Source organism: Dicentrarchus labrax, unplaced genomic scaffold, assembly GCF_905237075.1.
Source record: "Dicentrarchus labrax unplaced genomic scaffold, dlabrax2021, whole genome shotgun sequence".
Taxonomy (NCBI): Eukaryota; Metazoa; Chordata; class Actinopteri; family Moronidae; genus Dicentrarchus; species Dicentrarchus labrax.
The window spans coordinates 11277195-11298024 of NW_026136724.1; the positions used below are offsets into that span (position 1 = coordinate 11277195).

At 40.5% G+C, this 20830-nt stretch overlaps 1 protein-coding gene across 2 annotated transcripts in view; it reads right to left on the minus strand.

Annotated features, from left to right (window-relative positions):
- Positions 1–1651: 1651 nt before the first annotated feature.
- The window catches only part of gsap (gamma-secretase activating protein), a 32159-nt gene continuing 12980 nt past the window's right edge, over positions 1652–20830 (minus strand). Inside the window, exons 23-32 of one of the 2 annotated variants that reach the window (XM_051393038.1) lie at positions 20709–20740; positions 18911–18972; positions 17073–17168; positions 13623–13693; positions 13273–13367; positions 12395–12514; positions 8319–8380; positions 5726–5830; positions 4502–4598; positions 1652–4276 (exon numbers count right to left, since the gene is read on the minus strand). In XM_051393038.1, the coding sequence (XP_051248998.1) occupies positions 4176–4276; positions 4502–4598; positions 5726–5830; positions 8319–8380; positions 12395–12514; positions 13273–13367; positions 13623–13693; positions 17073–17168; positions 18911–18972; positions 20709–20740 (841 nt within the window). In that variant the 3' untranslated portion in view covers positions 1652–4175. The other variant, XM_051393039.1, reaches the window with a different exon arrangement.

The window sequence follows — 20830 nt, forward strand, 5'->3', positions numbered from 1 at the left end:
AGAATTTTAAATGAAGAGGAACGAGAGATGGCAGCTGGAAAAGGTTAAAGAGTTAAAGAAAATGATGAAAGCGGAGCTCTAAATGTGGCGGAGAGTTCAGAGTTGGTTACTAGTGACCAAAAACAAAAAGTCACTAGTCTTTGAAGCTCCTGAAAAACTTACTGGAAGTCGTTTTATCTGTCGATCTTGAGCTGGAGGTGAAAGCAGTTCTGGTGTTGGCGAGCTTGTTTTGCTGCATGTTCGCAGCATGTGTATGTTTGAAGTTCATCTGGGGACGATTACTCTATACACACCAGCGGTTCCCGACTACTTCTGTTCTGATGCAGTTGCTCAATTACAGAGGAAAAAGAGGGAAAAAAAACATTTAAGTAAGAATCTGATCAGAAAGTATGAGCAAGTTGTTTACGAGAAATAAACATCCAAATATAGTTTAAATAAATTGGTACCATCTTGATCTTTAATATATTTATTGTCGCAATAATTAGTGAGCTTCCCCTCCCACACATGGGAATTGGTTGTAACACCATTGAGAGTGCATGAAAAGTAGTTAAAAGTAATGGATGAAATAGGATATAATGAGGATAAACAGTGGAAATAGTGTAAAAGTAATGGATAAATCATTGAAATATATCCCGGATTAACAGTTTAAATACAGTCCTTAGCTGAAAAAGAATTCATAAACAATGCATCCATTATTTTTAGCTAATTATTTAAACAGTAAAATGGCTTTAGAGGTATGTTAATGGATACATGGTTGAAAGCTAAAAGTTAAGATTAAAGAGTTGAAACTGTTTGCCAAAAGTTAGTTAAAGCATAAACAGTTGAGACATTTGCTAAAAGTAATAGATAAACTGTGTGATGAATGGCTTCTGAGCTCATCTGATAGGGATGCTGGGCTGCGTCTAAAAAACCGAGCTGAGTTAAAATTTTTGCAGCACACGGGAGTGAGAGAAGGCAACGGATTGAGTTTATCTGATTCTGAGGCAGGCCTGTCCACCCAGTGGTGTGTGTGTGTGTGTGTGTGTGTGTGTGTGTGTGTGTGTGTGGTGTGTGGCGTGTGTGTGTGCGTGTGCGTGTGCGTGTGCGCGTGAGTGATCATCCACTGCAGGCTGATGGCGAGAGCTGTCATATAAACTTAGCCCCCAACTGTTTGTGCTTATTAGCCGGCTACATAACACTGACTGCATAACAGAGTGCGGAGGAAGCAACAGAGAGGGGAATGAGGGATTTATTCACATTTAAAAGAGGAGTTCCCACACAAGAGAAATGATTTGAGACGACCATAACAGGGTGGTAAAGGCGTCGATGTAGTAGTGTGAAACAAAACACGTATCACACGATGGGTGTGTTCTTCCGTAAATGTGACTCATCATGTGTGATGACTGATGCCGAGTTTGTTTTCTGAGTTCAGTGAATCCGAGAGCACACTTCCTCCTCTCTAGTGCTTTTTTTTTTTTTTGAGCTACAAACTATTTGAAAACCCTGAGACAGTTGCACTGTGGAGCCGAGGTACATTAGGAAATGATCTCAACTTGCAGTCAGAGTATCAGAGGAAATTCATTGGAAGCAACGTAAGCCAAGGCCTGACTGTCGCCCCCAAAGCTGCTACGCACACCATGTTCCTCAACAGCACGACAGCAATCAAGAAACATACAGTAAAAATCTCTTTATTCACAATTCATCATACAAAACTTTTTTTTGTGTAAACATAATAAACATTACAAAATCCCTTTTATTTTTTTTTTTTCTTCAGAGGAATCTTAATTTCTCGAATCAAAGCTCGACACGAGATGTAAATGATCTCTGGTGTTCAGTCACAGATGGTGCCAACATTCAGCCGCCGTGAAAAGGATTACGAAAGCTACACGCAGCACCACTACAAAAGAATTTCTCCACTTACAGTTAGAGCTCAGTCATGATTGAGGGCACATGGGTGCATTATTCAAACCAGACGTTCGAGTGTGTGTGAGTGTGTGTGAGTGTGTGTGAGCCGGAAGACTGAGGAACGTCAGGCTTTTCTTTGTTATTATTTCCTTATTATCCACACTGCACTATCTTTGTTTGATTTTATGGTATGTAAAGCATTTTGTAGGCAGATTTCGCAATGTGCCATATGAATAAAGTTACTAAAGTCGGTTGAGTCTGCCCTTTCCCGGACTCATACGAAAAGCCGGCTGATCAGATTAATGATCCCCATTTTTCTTTGGTCAGCTAGTTCCTGATTTAAAGTGAGACGCAGTAACTTGGCTGATCAGCTTAAAGGAAGTGACAATATCACGTTTTGTTTTGTTTTTTTGCATCATAAGCGATACCAAAACCCTGAGAGTATGGAATTTAGCAATAGTGTTTTATTGCTTATGAATCCAACTTTCTGTATGAGTAAGAATGTGTTAGTTTGTCTTATAAATAGTCTCAATCACACTAGTTACAATACTAGTAAGCCAAAGTTTTTATATTTATATTTATTAAGGTAAGCGATCATTTTGTACTAAGAATATGTTACTTATTTAAAGGATGTTGCAATCCTCCAGGATGTTGCAATGTTGCGATCGATTAACGATTAATGCAAATTCAACCAATCCCTGTTGCAATTTTGTCCAGTCATCGCAACTCTTCTGCAAATGTGACCAAATCATTGCAGTTTCCTGTACAAAACACTGAGCCCTACGTCACCACACTGACTGCATTGTTCCTGGTTACGAAGACGCAGACGTGTGTGAACAAACGTCTCACATTTACCCTGCGAACAGAGCGATTTTATTCTCACTGGAACAAGTTGTCTTTAAATTTTTAACAAATTATGCTATTTATTATTTATAACTATTTTTGCAGTTATCCCTTTGTTACTCAATTTCATTGCAAAAAATACCTAAAAGCAACCTAAAAAGCAACATGAAAAGCTGCAGTGAAAGCCTGGGGGGGACTGAAAAGTTAAACAGTGTCACTTTAAATCATAATTTACCAACTTTTACACTATTTTACTTGTTTTTTTTTAGTTAGTTCTTGTAGGATTGCTTTTGTCTTGCTGATGTTTTAAGATTTGATAACTGAGGTTCTGTAGAAAAACACATCTATTGTATCAAAGTAAGGTATCATTTTGTACAGAAACGCACCAGAATCAAAACACTGAAATGACACGCAGCCCTTATTATGACATCCAGCAACAAACAGTGAATTTCCTGAACATTTCAGACATGTTCCTGATATGAACACATCCTGTCAGTATACCAGTTTTGGTATGAAGTAACAATCACTGAGGAGTAAGAGTTTGCGTTTATCCTTACATTCAGTTTCCAACATCTAAATATCCATTTAGGGTTGTAATTTTAAATCTTTGCCTGTGCCAGTCAGTCTCCCGGAGTTATTCAGCTGCAAAGATTCTGTCTAACTCGTGCTTAAAATCAGATTTAATGCACGGCTGCCACTGACGGACCGTATCAAGCTACTCTGTCTTCGAAGGCCTTTTTTTTTGTCAGCATGTAATCAAGTTGATGGGGTGCAGCGCAGCATTACAGGAAACACAGGAGGATAAACAAGAGTGTTTGATTTATAAATACTGTTTGCGGTATTTGACACCGACGTTCATAAATTTGCGCGAGAGAAAGCGGAGAGGTCACGAGGGCTCTGGAGAGAATTGTTGCCGCCACAGAAATATGAGTTCATATAAATAGCTGCCTGCGGTTATTGATTTCCACTCAAAATCTGAAAAGCATGTTTTCCCAAATTAAATCAAACCACCGGCTGAAGATCCAAACTGTGTCCCCCTGTTGTGTTATTACTTTTGATACTCACTCATTGTTGTGTTGTGTAAAAAAATAGGTGCTGCTGTGAGTTTTGTATTTACTAAACAAGAGGTGGGGAAAAAAGCAGGGTCTATTTTTTCCCCATCCACTCTGCCTCCTATTCCATCTTCCCTTTCTGGGCGTCTCCATCCATCTGTCCCTCCGCCCCACCCTAATTTGTCATCAAACAGTTGTTTATGAGCGCTCTGACTTTCAATCCCCCCATTCATCTTTCGCTTCTCGCCCTCCATCACCCAGCCATCCGTTACTTGTCCTCAAGGCCCAGTCAATGATGACTGTTCCCTCAAACGCATTTTCCCCCTCATCTGTTTACCACCGTAATCCATCCATCCACTGTCCCTCCCCTGCTCCTTCTGCTCCCATCCACATCCTTCATTTTTCCTCAAAGCCCAGCTGTATTAGTGTCTGTTTCAGAGCCGTCTCCTCCACGAACCGGGCATCCACGTTCTCCTGCTCCTCGAAAGGGTTCAGAGCTGCAACACAGGAAGGAGGAGTTAGAGAGAGATACGGCTTCTTATAGAGAATATAACACCAGACAACCACTTCCTTTCCTTGCTCCTTCATGATGGGAGGCTGCTGAGTTCTGACCAAAACACGCACACACACAGGCGCACATGCTCTGTCTTAATCCTCCAAAGGCAGGATACACACACACACACACACACACACACACACAGACACACACACACACACACTACCTTGTTCTTCTATATCAGAGAGTATTTTTGCCAGATAGGTAAGAGGCAGAAACTCAGGTCTGACGCCCGGCTTGTCTCTGTCGGTGAATGCAAATCCCTGAGGAGGAAGGAAAAAAAGCAGAAACATAACTGTGGGTTCTGCAGGTTTTTTCCGGGATGCAACACAGTCGAGACAAATCTGCAGCAAATCCAGATACAATTCACATCGGCTCACTTGTTTCCTCTTATGGATGAAGTTGGCTGCAGTTTAACTTTTTTTTAGGGGGCAGCCCATACATTCTTATCTGGCATCGCGCGGGAAAATAATGCTCTCCATGCCGGTCCGCTAGCCAGTTAGCTGACTGAAACCGGCCAATAGGGTCGCAAAGTGGATAGATGCTGCGTTAGCTGTACAGCTGGGGGGTCACACATTTTATAAAGAAGGCCAAGGAGGAATGTCACATTGCAGGAAAAGACAAAGACAAAGTTTTTTAAGGCCTGCGAGGAGTCTGTCAGAAAATAACTACAGTCCAAAACCCAAACATACTGAATTTAAAAGGATATAAAAATGAGAAAAACCCACCGGCAAATGTTTGTAATTTTAACTAATTTATCTGCTACTTATGCCCAAATACCTGCAAAATGAATGACTTTCCCATTATTATTTATTATTGTGAGCATCTTAGCTCAAAGCACTGTTGTTGCTAGATAATAGGGCAGTGTATTGATAAGAATTTGGCAATATGATATGTATCACAATGCAGGGGTTACAATTCAATATATTATACAGTGTAAGCAAAGGCAATATACTGCTTTTTTCAAAATCAGATTTTAGGAAAACTGTTTACTTTTACTTTTATGATGCAACCAGAGCAGTGTGATCTGTATTTGTCTTGTTTTATGGTCCCTGTAGTAACCAAAATCATAGCCCTCACTACATTCAAAGCACAGCTGTTTAGCAACTGGGGGATTTAAGACAAAAATCAATACGGTATTTTTGAGAGTTGGTACAATATCGCAAAACAAAACATTACGATATTTTTCGATATTTTCACACACCTTTTCTTGATAAACGACTAAATTTCTATCAACTAACCCTTTCAGCACTACAACATTTAATTTCACACTCGTGTTTTCTGGAGGATTTTCATTAATGTCTGGGAGATTGTTTGTTTTCGCTGGTCTGCAGTGCTTTGAGAGGGAGAAAACTCACTGCAGCATGCATCAGACACTGTATTGTGTTACCTTGTTTTTGTTGTGTTTCTCCAGCAGAGTTCTGACATAATCTCTGGAGATTGAAGCTGAACTGACAGGATGATCCCACATGTGGTAGATTGTCTGCTCCATAGGCTACACACACACACACACAGAAACAGAAACAATCAAGTTTTACATTTTAGGCATGAAGCTTGTGTTGTCATGAATAAAAATCATCCCTGAAGCATGTGAACATCTGTCCCTTTCTATTCGCCAACTGGAACTCAAAACCATTATCGAGGAGTTGACTGCTAATGAGGGATTACAGAGAAATCTCATTTTTCAGTGTTGTGAAATGAACACCGCGGTGATAAATAACACTTAGGCAAACAGAGACTGCAGTTGTGGCCCACAATAAGGAAGAACCTAAGCTTTTCCTCGAGGCTGGTTTCTGTCCAGCTTCAAAGTCGCTGCCAAGCTGACACAGAGCTGCCGAATCACTCCAGGGATTGTGTTATTATCGAGTGGAGACGAGCACAACAAGTCCTCAAATGTATACGTATATTCGTATTATTGGTGCTAGAACTACTTTTGCCGGATTATTAATCTCACTCACAACTCGTCATGGAGCTGTTTGTTTATGTTGACATATGCAACAAGAGGTCAAGTATATATAACTTTGTTTTAATGGGCCTTGTAATAAGAATCATTTGCTGAACTTTCAAAAAGAATGCAATGTGAATAAGATGACCAAATAAAGTGATTCAGTGCTTGTATTATTGAGCTGGAACGCTCAAATATGCTCAAAAGAATAGAAGCTCTCTACTGCAGCGTGGCCTTAAAATCCTTAAGAGGATAAGATATATCTCAGTATTACAAAAAACAAATGCACTCTCATCCAGAAGATGGAAGAAAGTTTCTGCACCTGGATTGAGTTGCACCAGCTGTTTAAGTAAATTCATTACTAAGATCACGCAGGAAAGTCCTTCGTAAATTCTTAGTGGCTACAAGCTAGTTTCAAACTAGTGATTCACTCACTCAGGCTGCACCAGTTCTTTATAATGTCTAATGTCGGGTTTATAGAAAACATATTTAGTTCTGTCAAGTTAAAAGTAATCAACTCACTGTAGTAGCATCACAAACTTACAGGTTTAGGGGGGATGAACAATACATTAAACACTGCCAACCCTCAGAAAATGTAGCTGTTACTTTATTTATCTACAATGCATATGCACAGATGGAGAAATATTAGTAGTATTCATGCAATGAGCAGGAATTATGGTCATTATTAATTATTATTAATAAATAATTATTGGTCATTTAGCAAAACGTTATTGGCATAAAGTTGTTGTTTTTGAGGTATTCACACTGTTATTAAACCATTGGGTCAGATGGGTCGGCCACGTCCCATTTTCCTTCCTTCCTTTGTCAGTTAAATTCAATTAGTTACAAAACATTCACACTTGGACTGGTTACTGGGTGTAAATACTTTTTATTTTTTACTTAAGTATGTGGTGCCACCTGTTTTACATGAGTAGTAGCCTACATCTTGACTTGAGATGAACACTACATTATAATCATGCTAAGTTTGAACTCCCGAAGAGCTGGAGCGACCGGCTCCTGATCTCCTGAAATGGAGAAAGGGTTTACTGGAATTCCATGAGGGTCAAACACAATACAATAACATAACACCCCGGTAATAGAATTACATGGGGTGCTGGGTTTAGTCTAGATATGAATTTCCTACAGTGGGCCAACATCCCCTGTTTTCTAACTCTCTGGGAGTGTGTGTGTGTGTGTGTGTGTGTGTGTGTGTGTGTGTGTGTGTGTGTGTGTGTTGTACCTGCTAAATCTCTCCTGCCTGCCAAACTCACCCAACAAATGTCTGATGAGCAGGAAACAGAACAGAAACACTAAACACTCAACATTCCTCTGATCATAATGTGGACGGAGCACACACACACACACACACACACACACACACACCGGTTACACAAAGAAATATACTGTATCCACACGGGAACACGTGGAAGTTACACAAGAGTTAGGGACACACATAAACGCACACGCACACATTCAACCTCAGTACCTACACTACCCCATGTCAGCACGCGCACACAGACACAGACACACACACACACACACACACACACACACACACACACACACACACACACACACACACAAGCCGGTTACACAAGTGCTCTGCGATTGGCTTGAGGGGGGCTTGAGGGAGATGAGACCTAAAATAACTTCAAACTCTTAATTGGACCAGAATGGGAAGTTTGGGGAGAGAGCCATTCGAGAAAAAGATCAAAACTTCCCCCTCACTAATAGATGGGATTATAATAGCCTCGTGCATTGTTTTACTCCGTATACCATCCAGGCTGAGAGATCCACACCCGACCACGGACTGGTACATTTCAGTTCTGTCCTCCAAAGTGTGTACGCTCACAACATGTCGCCATTTGGACGGTGATATGCGAAGAGTTTATTTTTTGGAGCGATTAGACCACATAGAAACGGTTGAATAAGCTCCTTTTAATCTTTCCCTGTCCGATCAGCTAATCTAAACTACTCCCGGTGCTGAATAAAAAAACCTCATGTTTTGCCACACACACTCAAACACACACAGAAGTACCTCGGGGAGTCTCTTAAGTATGCTGAACTTCAGTCTCTCGTTGGCATCGCTGTTGTCCAAATCTGAACACAAAGAGAAAGGAAAAGAGAGGAGACATGGTGCTAATTACTCTTCTGAAGTAAAAACCTCACACGGGAGGACAAATAATGTCATGTCACACCTTCTGTCTGTGCTTGTGTATCCAAGTTAATTGCTCAAAATCCTTTGAAAGGAAACATGGGATTAAAGAGTTATTAGTTTCTTTTTCTGGAGACATGGAAGATAAAGTAAATGCAAATTAAATTAATAAAATCCCAGATTGCTTTAACTAATATAAATATTCTTGCCATGTGCTGATTTCCCGAGATAAAAAACCCATCAGAGGGATATTTCACTTTCATAGAAAACAGACAATGTTTCAGTAAACAAGGCTTCACAGGTGATCGCCCAAGCAAAGAGGATTTTTATTTTGGCTTTAAGAAAGTTCAGGCAGGTGCACTGTTTGTGCTGTAACCCATCAGTTCGAAGAGGAAGAAGAGCAGACAGCCCCTGACATCCTTCGACCTGGCCACTCGCTTTGGCAGCTCCTGGACGACTCCCAGTTGCTAAAAAGCATTCTGGGAGTTGTAGTTCATCTACGATGTCCTAGGCATCCAACCCTGTCTTCGGGCTGTATTGTTATAGAGGAGCAAAAACCGCCCACGCTGACTTCTCAAAATGTGGGCGAGCAGATGATGAACTCAAGAGTTGTTCCCAGATTATTAAACTCCTTTCTAAAAAACTGTCTTCACCAACACAGCCCAAAACTGCAGCAGCTGCAAATGATGATCTGTTTTACCCTCGAACTACCTGAACTAATCCACTAGCAGAAGTTATTAGAAATGCTAGCAGGAGCAGCCTTACAGTATGGCAATGTCGGTCAGTTGGTCAGTGCACCATTCAGACTTTTCATCAAGCACCATAACCGGGTCCAAATTTTGATTTGTTGAATACTGATGACATTCTATGCAAATGATGTTCTAATATTCACCATTAAGACGCTGAACATGGTGTATAACATTATACCTGGTCATTAGCTTAAAGTACAGTCTTAAAGACACACTAACATGGCTGTAGACTTTAAATCTTGTTCACTCCCCACTTGAAAAAGGCAGCAAGATCATAATTGTTGGATGTTGAATTTGAAGAATTAGCATTTTAAAGATTCGACAACACACGCAAGAGCCTAGAGAGTCTAATAATAGGACTGCATTGCCATTTTGTTTCTCTTAATGATTTATGTAAACTGTTGGAAATTGCTTGCATTTCAGAGATCCGGAACCAGACTAATATTGGTTAGACTGGAAAATTCTAGATGAACATATATGTTTGTGTGTGTCATTTAATGGAGCAGAAAGTGCACACTTGACCAGACAATTACCATTTACTGATCTGATTAATCCCCGGGGAGGTGACGCATAAAGCCTCACTTCAAAGTCCAAGAAACTTCCTTTTCTCTCACTTTGAAGTTTGAAACCATTTGGCCTCTGTCCTTTACAATAATAACCTTTTCATCTTTGAGGATCTTTGTTTGTTCTCTTCACGAGAAAAGCACCATGTAAACTAAAAGATGAAGGGTGATGAGGAAGGCCAGATATTTTGGTTCTGTTGATCTCAGTGCCAAGTTAGAGTGTTTAGCCTCTGAACAATGTACTTTTTTTCATGGTATGAAATCCACACCAGACACGCTAAATACATAATATCACTGTCTTTGAGAAAGGCACTGAATCCCCATAGTAGCTCACCTCAACCTCTGACCTCTCTGTGCATACAAAGTTCCTTATTTCATGTGTCAAAGTAGTGAACCTTCACACGTATTCACCAGCAGACTGAGATAACTACAGCTTCCTGCCAACATGCTCTACCAGTGGTCCCAGCTGTGTGGCGTGACCAGCTTTTAGAGGTTCAGTGGTCACAAGTTGATTAATTTTCAGCCACAACCATGAATTCTGTTCCATCATATAGCACTTAAATTAAATTAATAAATCAGACGTCAAATAAAAACAAACACATTAGTATAAAAATTCAGTCGCTCAGTTTTTTTATTCAGAAGTCAGTTTCTACTTTTCCAGATGACACTTTTATTTCACAAGGTCACTTTTGGTGTTCCCAGCCTCTCTTAGCATCACCAGCTGTTACCTAAATTTAGACTGCTAGCTCTTGTTAGTGAAAAGTGAAAGTGAAAGTGAACAAAACTGAATTAGTTACCAGTGCAGTTTATGTTAGAATCACTCGACTTCCCCAAGAGGAAAAACAAAATGTTATCATGGGTTTTTGTCAGCTCTTTTCGCTTTCCAAGGTAAAAATACATTAGCTATTCTATTGTATGAAGAGGGGGGAAAAGCAGTGACCACAGAGAGCAGTCACATATCAAACTAAAAATGTCCATTTCATTTGCCAGGTTCTTCACCCCAAAAAGTGGAACAATCTGGGACGGACATGGCAGCATTTTTTTTACTATTCACCGTGTGGATACTCTGAGCCCTGGTGGCCCTTCCAGTTGTGTTTGTACCAAGAGAGGTGAATCCTGAGGATGAGCAGATTGACAGACGTTCTTGCAAGAATCAGAGGATCACACCGGTGCTCGAAGCAGTCTCTATCTTATTTATAGTTTCCAGCTATCGAGTCTTGTTGACTTTCTACCTGCTACTTGTTAGAGGTCTCAATGGAACCCAAATGCCAAACAGGAAACAGCCTGGAGTTACTGAACTCGTCATTCGAATAATTGCTGTTTCTCCCATTACTGGCTGTTTTCCTCTCTTTCTACGTGTGCTGTATGAGGCTGCAGTTTTCACAGCATCAGACGGACTTCTTCTGGTTAGTAAGATGCTGACGTTTGGAGAGTGTTTTTACTTTTTCACTCACTGTCTGAATCCTTTCCTGTATTTCTTTGCCTCACTTCACTACAGGAGTGAAAGCTACACTAAGAAAAGGAATCTCCTCATGCCCCTTAACGACACCTAATATTATCCCTAGATAATGAATGGTTTCACATTTTAAACTTCTTTATACTAATGTGGTTTCATACATAGCAAAATAATGCTACACTCACAATGATGGTCTTGGAAATACTGAATACAGTATGTCCCATTTGTATTTACTGTGCAATCCGGACTGAATTTATCAACTTAAAGACCCAATCCGATCCAAGTCATTTATTACTGAGTATCTGCCATTACCGAGCCCTAATCCAGTACTTGTATTTTTTTTAGATAATACAGGTGCACATTACACACTTCAAGTAAATTAAAGTTACTAAAATCAATCCATTGTACATGCCTGACAATTGAATAGCTCTGCATTGCATTAAGAAACAAAAACGCCTGCATCGTTCCTTAATGGGTTTTTTACATTTTTTTACACAATAAAATATAAAATAACAAACCCTCTGTAATCTTTTTGCCTTGTCACTGTCCTGAGGGAGTTTCTCTCTCCAGTGCTTGGTGCTTCAGTGCAGCCTTTGTCTGAGTTACCTGAATGAAATGATCTTTTGCGGGGATTACATTCATTAATTACTCTTATTGGCTTTTTGTTTGCGGGACTTGTTGTTGCACTCGCAGTGGCGTGTTGAGCGAGGCTGTGTCAGATATATACCGCTCTCTCACACACAGAGTTGCATTCAGAATCACACTCTTTGTGATTTACAGGAGACTTAACCAGCTGAATGAAAGAATAACAAGACTTAAAGGCTCCACTAGCAGCTATGTTTGCTATGGTTTGAGCTAAATGCTTACCACAGCCTGTTAACATGCTAACAATGGCGATGCTAACATCTACACATTTAGCAGTTATAATGTTTACCATGTTCATAAACCAAAAAATTTAATCTTGACCAGATGGTGGCGCTACATGGAAAGTTATGGGGTCAGTAAGGTTATTACAATTCATCCTGAGGGGAACATGAACGTCTGCACCAAATTCCACGGCAATCCATCTCATAGTTGTTCAGATATTTCAGTCTTATCATCATACATACACGTATCGTATTTTTTTCTTGTAAAATTTCTCATATGCAAAAAAAAAAAGCTTTAGCACTCTGTGTTTGAGCGTGTGTGTACCTGTCATGAGCCGAGACACAAAAGTTTCAGTGAGCTGCAGGACACCGTGGTCAATGTACTGGAGGAAGGTGTGATGAGGGAGGCAGCGCACAGCAAACACTGCTAACAGGGTGTGATAGCCTGGAGGGGAGAGAGAGAGAGAGAGAGAGAGAGAGAGAGAGAGAGAGGGGGGGGGTAGGACAGATGGGGAAAAAATAAGAAGAGACATTTGAAAAGTGAGACAAGACTTACAGTCAACCATGCTACAACTCAGAGAAATGCCAATGTGAACATGCTCACATTGACAACGCTGATGTTGATGTTTAGCAGGTATAATGTTTACAACATTCACTGTCTTATTTTTTGCCAATTACCTAATGTCAGCATGCTAACAGATGGTGAAGTTCAGCAAAGGCTGACGGGAATGTTTAGTCATAAACCAAAGTATTATGCAATGCTGCTGGTGTGGCTAAAATAATGTTTAAAAAATGAAGATCTTTTGGCAGCAATGTATGATTGTTTTATTCAACTTTTATTTACCTAAAGGGAACAGGTGTGCAGCCTTGCCTCAGATAGGATCCTACCCAACAAACTTTTATAAGCGAGTAAAATCGTGAGATTGCGTCACAGGGGGTTTAGGACGCAAAAAATTGGAAAATGAATTCAAATGATTGAAAATGTATTCACACTCTGTTTTACCCGTGTCTGCACTATGCTAATGTTTAACATATTTTTGGTTACATTAGTGCTAAAGTGAGCGGGTCTGTTGTCCCTCTGTGCCAGCACACATTGTTTTTCTGGGTGAGACAGAGACAGACTGGATTATAACAGCTGAAAGTGTTGTTTGTGTGTGTGTATGTGTGTGTGTGTGTGTGTGTGTGTGTGTGTGTGGATGGTACCAGGTGGGAGGGGTAGGCAGAGACCTCTCGTGGCTTCCAGGATCCGAAACATGAAGTGAAACACGGACCACTCGGCTGGACTGCCCCGCTGTGTGCTGGAACACACACACACACACACACACACACACACAGAAAAATTCGGATCGGGAATGTTCCGTGAGCGCACATGTGAGGAGGGGTCATTGACAATTTTGCACATGTGGACACACACACAGCGGGAAGCGATGGGGTCCGGAGCACACATGCGTGAAGATGAACACACACATTCTGTCAGCGCTTTATGCTTTACGTTACATTAGTTAGAAACACAACTTTAAAGGGAGACATTCTGACAAGGGAGGGCTACTCACAAGCACAAAACACGAGGGCCGAGTTTATGCTTCAGCCAGACTGACTCCAGCATGTGTCTGATGAGCTCCAGCTATACACACACAAACACACACAGAGACACGCACATGTTAGTGCTTAGGGAAGGAGATGCTCGATTAGAGTCAAATGAAACATTTTCCTCGACATAATGCTCGAGTCACAGGGCTGGAAATTTTGCACAAAACAAGCATCTTGTCTGAAAACATGCAATTTGGACATTATGTTTCTGTTATGATCAGTTTTTCTTCATAAAAATGTGTTCTATGATCAGTTTCTTCACTTCCCTTCCCCTTTTTATTTTCCTACTTCCCATTTTCATTTCCACTGAACAAGAGTAATGTAGCGGATCAGGGCGTGAGCGGCACGCACACATTCACACTCGACCACATCATTTCACCACACATCTGTCAGCATCCGGGGTGAATCCAATGTACCTGACTCGTCCGAAATGTGCCCGGTGGCATGCCGGAACACGCGCAAACACACTCCCTCCCTCCTTCCCACAAATCACCACTCTCTCATCTCCTGTAGAATAACAGGAAGACGATCTGCCTCATTCACATCCTGCACAGCAGTGGGAAACCTCCACCAAGCCCCTCCGAACAGCAGCAATAACGTCCTCCAGTGACCCCAGGATGGGAATTTCAATTAGCTCCACTTATGTAACGGACAAAAATAAAAGTGGATTCGAAGCCAAATGCAAAAATAAAATTCACTGGGTTTTTAACTTGCAGTTTTAATGTTTAAACTTTTTACACATTTTTATTAAGTTTATCAAAATGGGAAAATCACAAAAATTGATCTTTTATAGGCTAATTTGGGGGATTTTTAAGCTTTTATATTAAACTAATGAGGTGTTTTTCTCCATATTTTCAATTTCTTTCCCCCTCATGCTGACATTATTATTTTTTCTTTTTATTTATTTCAGTTATTTAGATTTTTTTTATTTTCTTTACTTTTTAAGTTTTTTAAAAATGTATTTTCATTTGATCTTTTAATTTGAATAATTTCTATTTAAATTGTTTTATTGTATTATTATAATTATAATTATTATTATTGTTATTATATTTTTTCCTTAAGGGGGTTCTTTTACACGTATTGTTTCTATTGTTTTCCATATGTTTAGATTTGTTTATTACATTATCTGTGACAAAGTGTTGAGGGAAGCCAGATGTGAAAATTCTCACAGTGGGATTGAAGCGTGTACTTACAGTATTCACTTGTCTGTCCGTTCGACTGTTTGATCCTAAGGAAAACTGCTGTGTGGTCGATACAGGTCTGGTCATGTTTTTAATCACATAGCCACAATAACGAAGAAGTGCTGCTTGATCTTTTTTGGGAATCCATTCCCTCTCTTGTGGACAGTGGTTACCTACGCCTTCCTACCTAACCTTCCAGTGGTTCTATTAATTTGTTACATTGAATTTGTCATATCGATTTAGAAACCTAGGGGTTCATTTTTCTGCCTCTGTCAACACAGAAGAAGAAATACTCGAAACAATTCCTCCACTGGTCTGTTAATAGTATCATTTAAATGTTCGATGCATTTTAACAGTTCCCAAAATCAGATATTCACTGCTTGACATAAAAAGGTAGCAACTTTTTTGAAAAAAATAAATTATTCAAATTGAATTTCTTTCTTTTCTAACTAACATCTCTTGTACTTGGTGCTGATGTAATCCAGGCCCCTGAAGATCATTAAAAAAAAGGATAAAAATATGTAGCTGAGATGTTTTTGTGCTGAAAACAAAGTCACACAAAAGACAAACAAGTGATTTAAAGCCACAGAGTCATGCACAGTTATTCCTGCATGGCTTTCTATTAGAATAAAATCTGGAATCAGCGATTTGTCTTAATGAGCCTCGGCCCGACAAAGAGACGGAATTTACTCAGTGTGGCTCCCCTGTTGAGACAAAGTTTAATAACCTTGGGTATAGAATAAGTTTTCTGAATAATTAAACATATTTCAACCTATTTCTATTCACTGCATTACTTTTAATATGTATTCCTGCTTTTAGTCATTCATATTCAGCTATTAGCAAGTTGTTCTTTGCTCTGACATTGGCTATGTTATAAAAAGGAATGCATCACGGTTGTCTGTAGCAACAGGGACAAGAAATAAATAACTATGACAATAATGTGCTCTGGAGCTGTAATGTATCATAGCAGAAGTTCCCTGGCTCTTAAAAGCTGTAATCTATTTCTCCCCCAACTTCTCCCCTGTGTCAACGCAGCCATTAGTCTCAATAAGCACCGACAAGAGGGGGAGATGTTCTTTATTTGTGGAAGGGAAGTCAGCCCTCTTTGAAACACTACCACCCTGAGTTTTTAAAGCATGAGTCAGCTTGATGCGTAAGCACATCGCCCCGGCAGGTGAGTTAGCCGACTCGTCTTTAAGCGAAAAGTCCCTGAACGCTGTTTCTCATGGGTCTTTGCGTGAGTATGTTTTAATAAGTCCGGCTCCCAGGATGAGAAACTTTTTCACTTTCACTCGGTTGAATAAAGTCAATAACCTGCCGTGTTTGTCTGTAGCAGGGGCAATGGCAGAATGATTACACGCACGGCCATTTCCATTTCATTCATTCTGAGTCTGAAGGCGCATATGAAGCATTGTGAGCCTGTGATACCAAGCTGAGCCGCCGACCCATCCGGCAGTGAGCACCGAGGATTTCTTTCGTCTGTTTTACTCTGTCATTTGCAATTCCATAAAGTCCCAAAACGTGGTGCATCCTGCTTTCTATTCAATTCCAGCCTTACCCTTGGCCTGATTTAATACTGTTGTGTTGATATATGCCGTATGTCTGCTTTCAGCGGTTCCTAGCTGTGAAGAGATTTACCTCCCAGGAATACTAAAGACTGACTTTACAGAACCAAGTACCTCTATAGGGTACTGAGGCTGAGAGTGGTTACGTCTTTCCACTTGGTTATGCATAACCCACCTGCTGCTCTCTGGGTTGATACAAAGGGGCGTAGGTCTGGTTTCAGTAGTGGGGGCAGACTTAAGTGATATCTATGCACATTAATATACATTTAATCAATCTAGAGATTAGAACAAAATCTTTTTTTCTGTGGTTTCTATAGTAATGATAATATGTGGGGTATGTTTGTTTTAGAGGACTGACACGGCGACCTGATGGCTTCCAGCAGCCTCTCTTAACTGAAGAGTGCACATCCATCTGTGAGATCTGTCAACCGTTTAACTAAAGTGGAAAACTCGCTGCCTTTTCCACTGAGCGATCCTCTCTGTGAGTGTCACTTAACCTTCCCGAAAAGAGTAAGGACAAACATTAAATAAATATAACTTGAAGAACGATGTGCCTTTTAAAAAATACAGAGCTTCTGGACCCTTTGGACTCATCGTCTCTGACACACACACACACGCGCACACACACGCACACACACACGCACACACACGCACACGGTGAACCAACCAGTTTGGCTACGTAGTTGACAACCAGCGAGTCAATCTTCTTCTTCCCCAGTCGAGGCAGGTGTCTGTTGAGATGCTCTCGAAGCTTGTCAACCGTCTGCGAATGCAGAAAAACACAAGCTGATTATTTTCTGTGTATGCATGGGGTTGTGTGAGACTGGGAGTCAGGCTTTGTGTGTTTTAAGCATACTTTGCTGTGTGCTCAGCAGGGTCAAATTGAGTTCACCTCGAACTTTTCCCTCGACTACAGTGTCCCAAAATTTGTTTAACCATGGAGAGGAGAAGAGAGAAGAGAAGAGAAGAATACCTGTGGATGTGAGAGGTATAACAGCACAGACAATGAGTTAAGGTCTAAAAACAGTGTAAAGTTTACAGAATGACCTGATATACTTATGCGAGGAAAAGGCAAAGAGGGAAGAAAGTGAGCAGAGAAGAGTGAAAGGAAAGAACAGGAAAGAGAGGACAGGGTAAAAGAATGATGATGGAGGGAATAAAAAGAGAAAGATGGGAGGGATCGTTCTAAGAATAGCTGAGAGACTGCTAGCATTTAGCCTGAACTCCATTAAATTGAAGCTATCTGCTCTTTAAAAACTATGCTGAGCACAGGAAAAACTGGAGGATATGAAATTGTCCATCAAACAACGTACAGTTAAAAAAAAAAAAAAAAAAAAGGACAGGACAGGACAGGGGACCTTAAGATGCCCTTTTTTTTAAAGTGTTGACTCATCTGAAGCGTAACAGGAGTTTCACCTTAAGAGATGACTATGGAGGGGAATGATCGGCTGTCAGCGTTCCACTATGGATCTTTAATGGTCTATGTATCAACCCATGTTAAAGGAAGAATAAACCACCCCAGGGGCTGTTAAACTGTCGTATGTCAACAATCTGGGACGTTCAATGCATCTCACTGAAGAGTTCTCCTACACATCCATTTTTTTTTTCTTTTTTTTTTTTACTTTGCCTCATCTGCTTCTATTACATGACGCCAAAGTAGGTGTTTGATCTCAAAAGCAACAATCTAGGCTGCGGCTGATGTGTTTTTGTTATTTTCCATTCTGCTGCAGCTCTTTGATTTTGAGCGGCAGGACGTTAACTGTTGTCTTTTTGGAAAGTTAATGGACTTTCTGCTTTTGAGATATTTGCATGTTTTGTCTCGACTCAATGAAAGACTTGTCCTTGAAATGAATGATTCGTTTGGCTGAGGTTTTTGGCAACGTGCAAGTTCAAGCTGAAAAATGCTTCCAAAATCTTTTGAGTGGCTTTTTTTTTTTTTTACTTTAAACCACAGGATTGTGATGCTACATTATGGCCAAAGGTATGTGGGCATCCAATCAGTTCAGCATACAACCCCCGGTGAATTGTCATTTTTATACTATTGTCTTTAAAACAAATGAGATATCACATGTTAATTAGTGAGCTTTAGACAGGGTGGTGAGGTAGTTCCAGACAAAGCCCGGCTAGCTGTTTCCCCTTGTTTCCCCTTGTTTCCAGCAAAGCTAAGCTAACAAGTTGCCGGCTCCACCGACATGTTTCCCATACAGCCTTGGCAGGTACGAATATGTTGGAGGTCTGTGCTTTTGAATGGAGGTGACCCATGTAATTATTATGCTTTAGATCAGAGGGGCTACAATGGTGACAGCCTTTATGTCCCTGCTTTATGCATAGCTGTTCCACCATGAAGGAGGGTGAAGATTAGAAAAGGTCCTCTCTTGACAAATTTTATTATGATTTCCCTTTTGAAGAGTCTATAGCCCAAGCCCTGAAAAAAGATACATTTAGCAGTGTATGTGTTTGTGCATGTGTTTCAGCCATTGACTGGCTTCAGCTTCTCTCTCTCACCAGGCCTATGAACAGCCTCTGTTGACGGTCCTCCTCCTGAAAGAGTGGCACAAGCTTCTTATCTGGAAGAGACCAGGCAATAGTGAGAACACGCACATAAAAGGGCCGTTTGAAGAAACCTTTGATGGTGCATCTACCCTAGGATGAGCACTACAGTTAGCCTCAGGTGTGTCAGTGCAGTAGCATCATTAAACGGGCCATCAGTAGGAATGGAAGAAACCCAAACTCTGACTTGTTTATGGCTTTAATAAAAAAAAAAAAAAGGACTGAACCTAAGACATTAATGGATTCTTTTTGGGTCGGTTTTTCGCTTTAAAAATACATCCCAAAGCTTGGGGGTTACGAGGCTGCAATCCTGTGTGTGTGTGTGTGTGTGTGTGTGTGTGTGTGTATCTGAGTGAGTGATAGTGAGAGTCAGAGAGAGAGAGAGAGAGAGAGAAGAGGGAGAGTGTGTATGCATGCTAGTTTTTTTTTATGTCAGCCAAACAAAAGTGGACCACGCTTCAGCTCGGTTACAGTAGATGAATTATTGCGCACTTGCATACACAAACACACATCTTTTGATCATTCGCACACACATGCAAGAAGCTGGCTTTTTGATGTTACAGTGTAATATGTTAGAGATATAAATAGTGCTTGCAGGGCACAGTTAACTGACAGGCTGCACTGCCAGATTCACTGTATGCCTGTTAGCAGTTCAAAGTTATCTGCACTGTTTTAAATTTACATCTTTTAGACTATTAGCTGACGTTTTTATTCTGAACGAGCAGGTTCCTCACATTTATTGACCTTGTGTCCTTTGACTTACAAGGTGGTCTCACTAATCATACTTAATGCATGTTGACTAATGAATTACGTGATCGACACACTTTCGATAATGTTATAAGGAAAAATGACAAATATTTCCAGCTACTCTAAAATGAGGATTTACTGTTTTTTTCTGTATTGTCAATGGAATCTTTTTGTTGGACAAAACAACCCTGAACTAATTGATAACAGCAGAATGAGAAACCAAAAAAGTTTAATCTGGCATCTAAAATACAAACACTGTGGATTAGAAATGTCTACTCTGTCCATTTTCTTCTAACATAGCTGCAAAAGCCAACATCTTCCTAGAACGACACATGTACAATATCATATAACAACCACAGCTATTAAGAAATCAGTGAGTCAGCTACTAACAAGAGTGCTATCATCTGTGCATAAGCAATCAAATGCAGTGAGTGTGAATGTCTGTGTTACAAGTGAATCTGAGGGAGGTTCAGGGTGTATGAGATCACGCGTGTGAATTAACTGAGGTAAGGGAAGGTCCCGGGTTGCGGTTGACACAAACCAGCTGCACTGAGACAGAGAGACAGACAAGAGGAGAGAGAAAAATAGGGAGAGGGGAAGGAAGTACCTAACTCCCCACTGTTATATAATTGTAGCATTCGTCAATTCCGCTCTTTTAATTTTTTTCATTTTTTACCCCTTCTCCCTTTCTTCCTCCCTCCTTTTCAACCTCTCCTTCCAAGATAAATCGGTGTGGTGGTTCTGTTTAGCTGAATTCTCCAGTGGGCATGAAGAATGCGACCTCAGAAGAACACACTTGCACTCAGTTTTGAGCCCCATATAATAAGCCAAGGTTTTGTTATTTATGACATTCACACTCCCTGCATTGTGTGTGTGTGTGTGTGTGTGTGTGTGTGTGTGTGTGTGTGTGTGTGTGTGTGTGTGTGTGTGTGTGTGTGTGTGTGTGTGTGTTGCATCTATGGATTTATGTTTGTGGTGTGTGTTCAGTGTGCTCATGCGGTCTTACCAAGACGCCAGGTGTCCACCATTGATAGAACTCTACAAAATAAGAAGAAAAGCATTGTGAGAAAACAATCCCTCAAGCCAGCATTATAATAAGAGTCTTACTTTTCATGCTGTAAGAAGAGG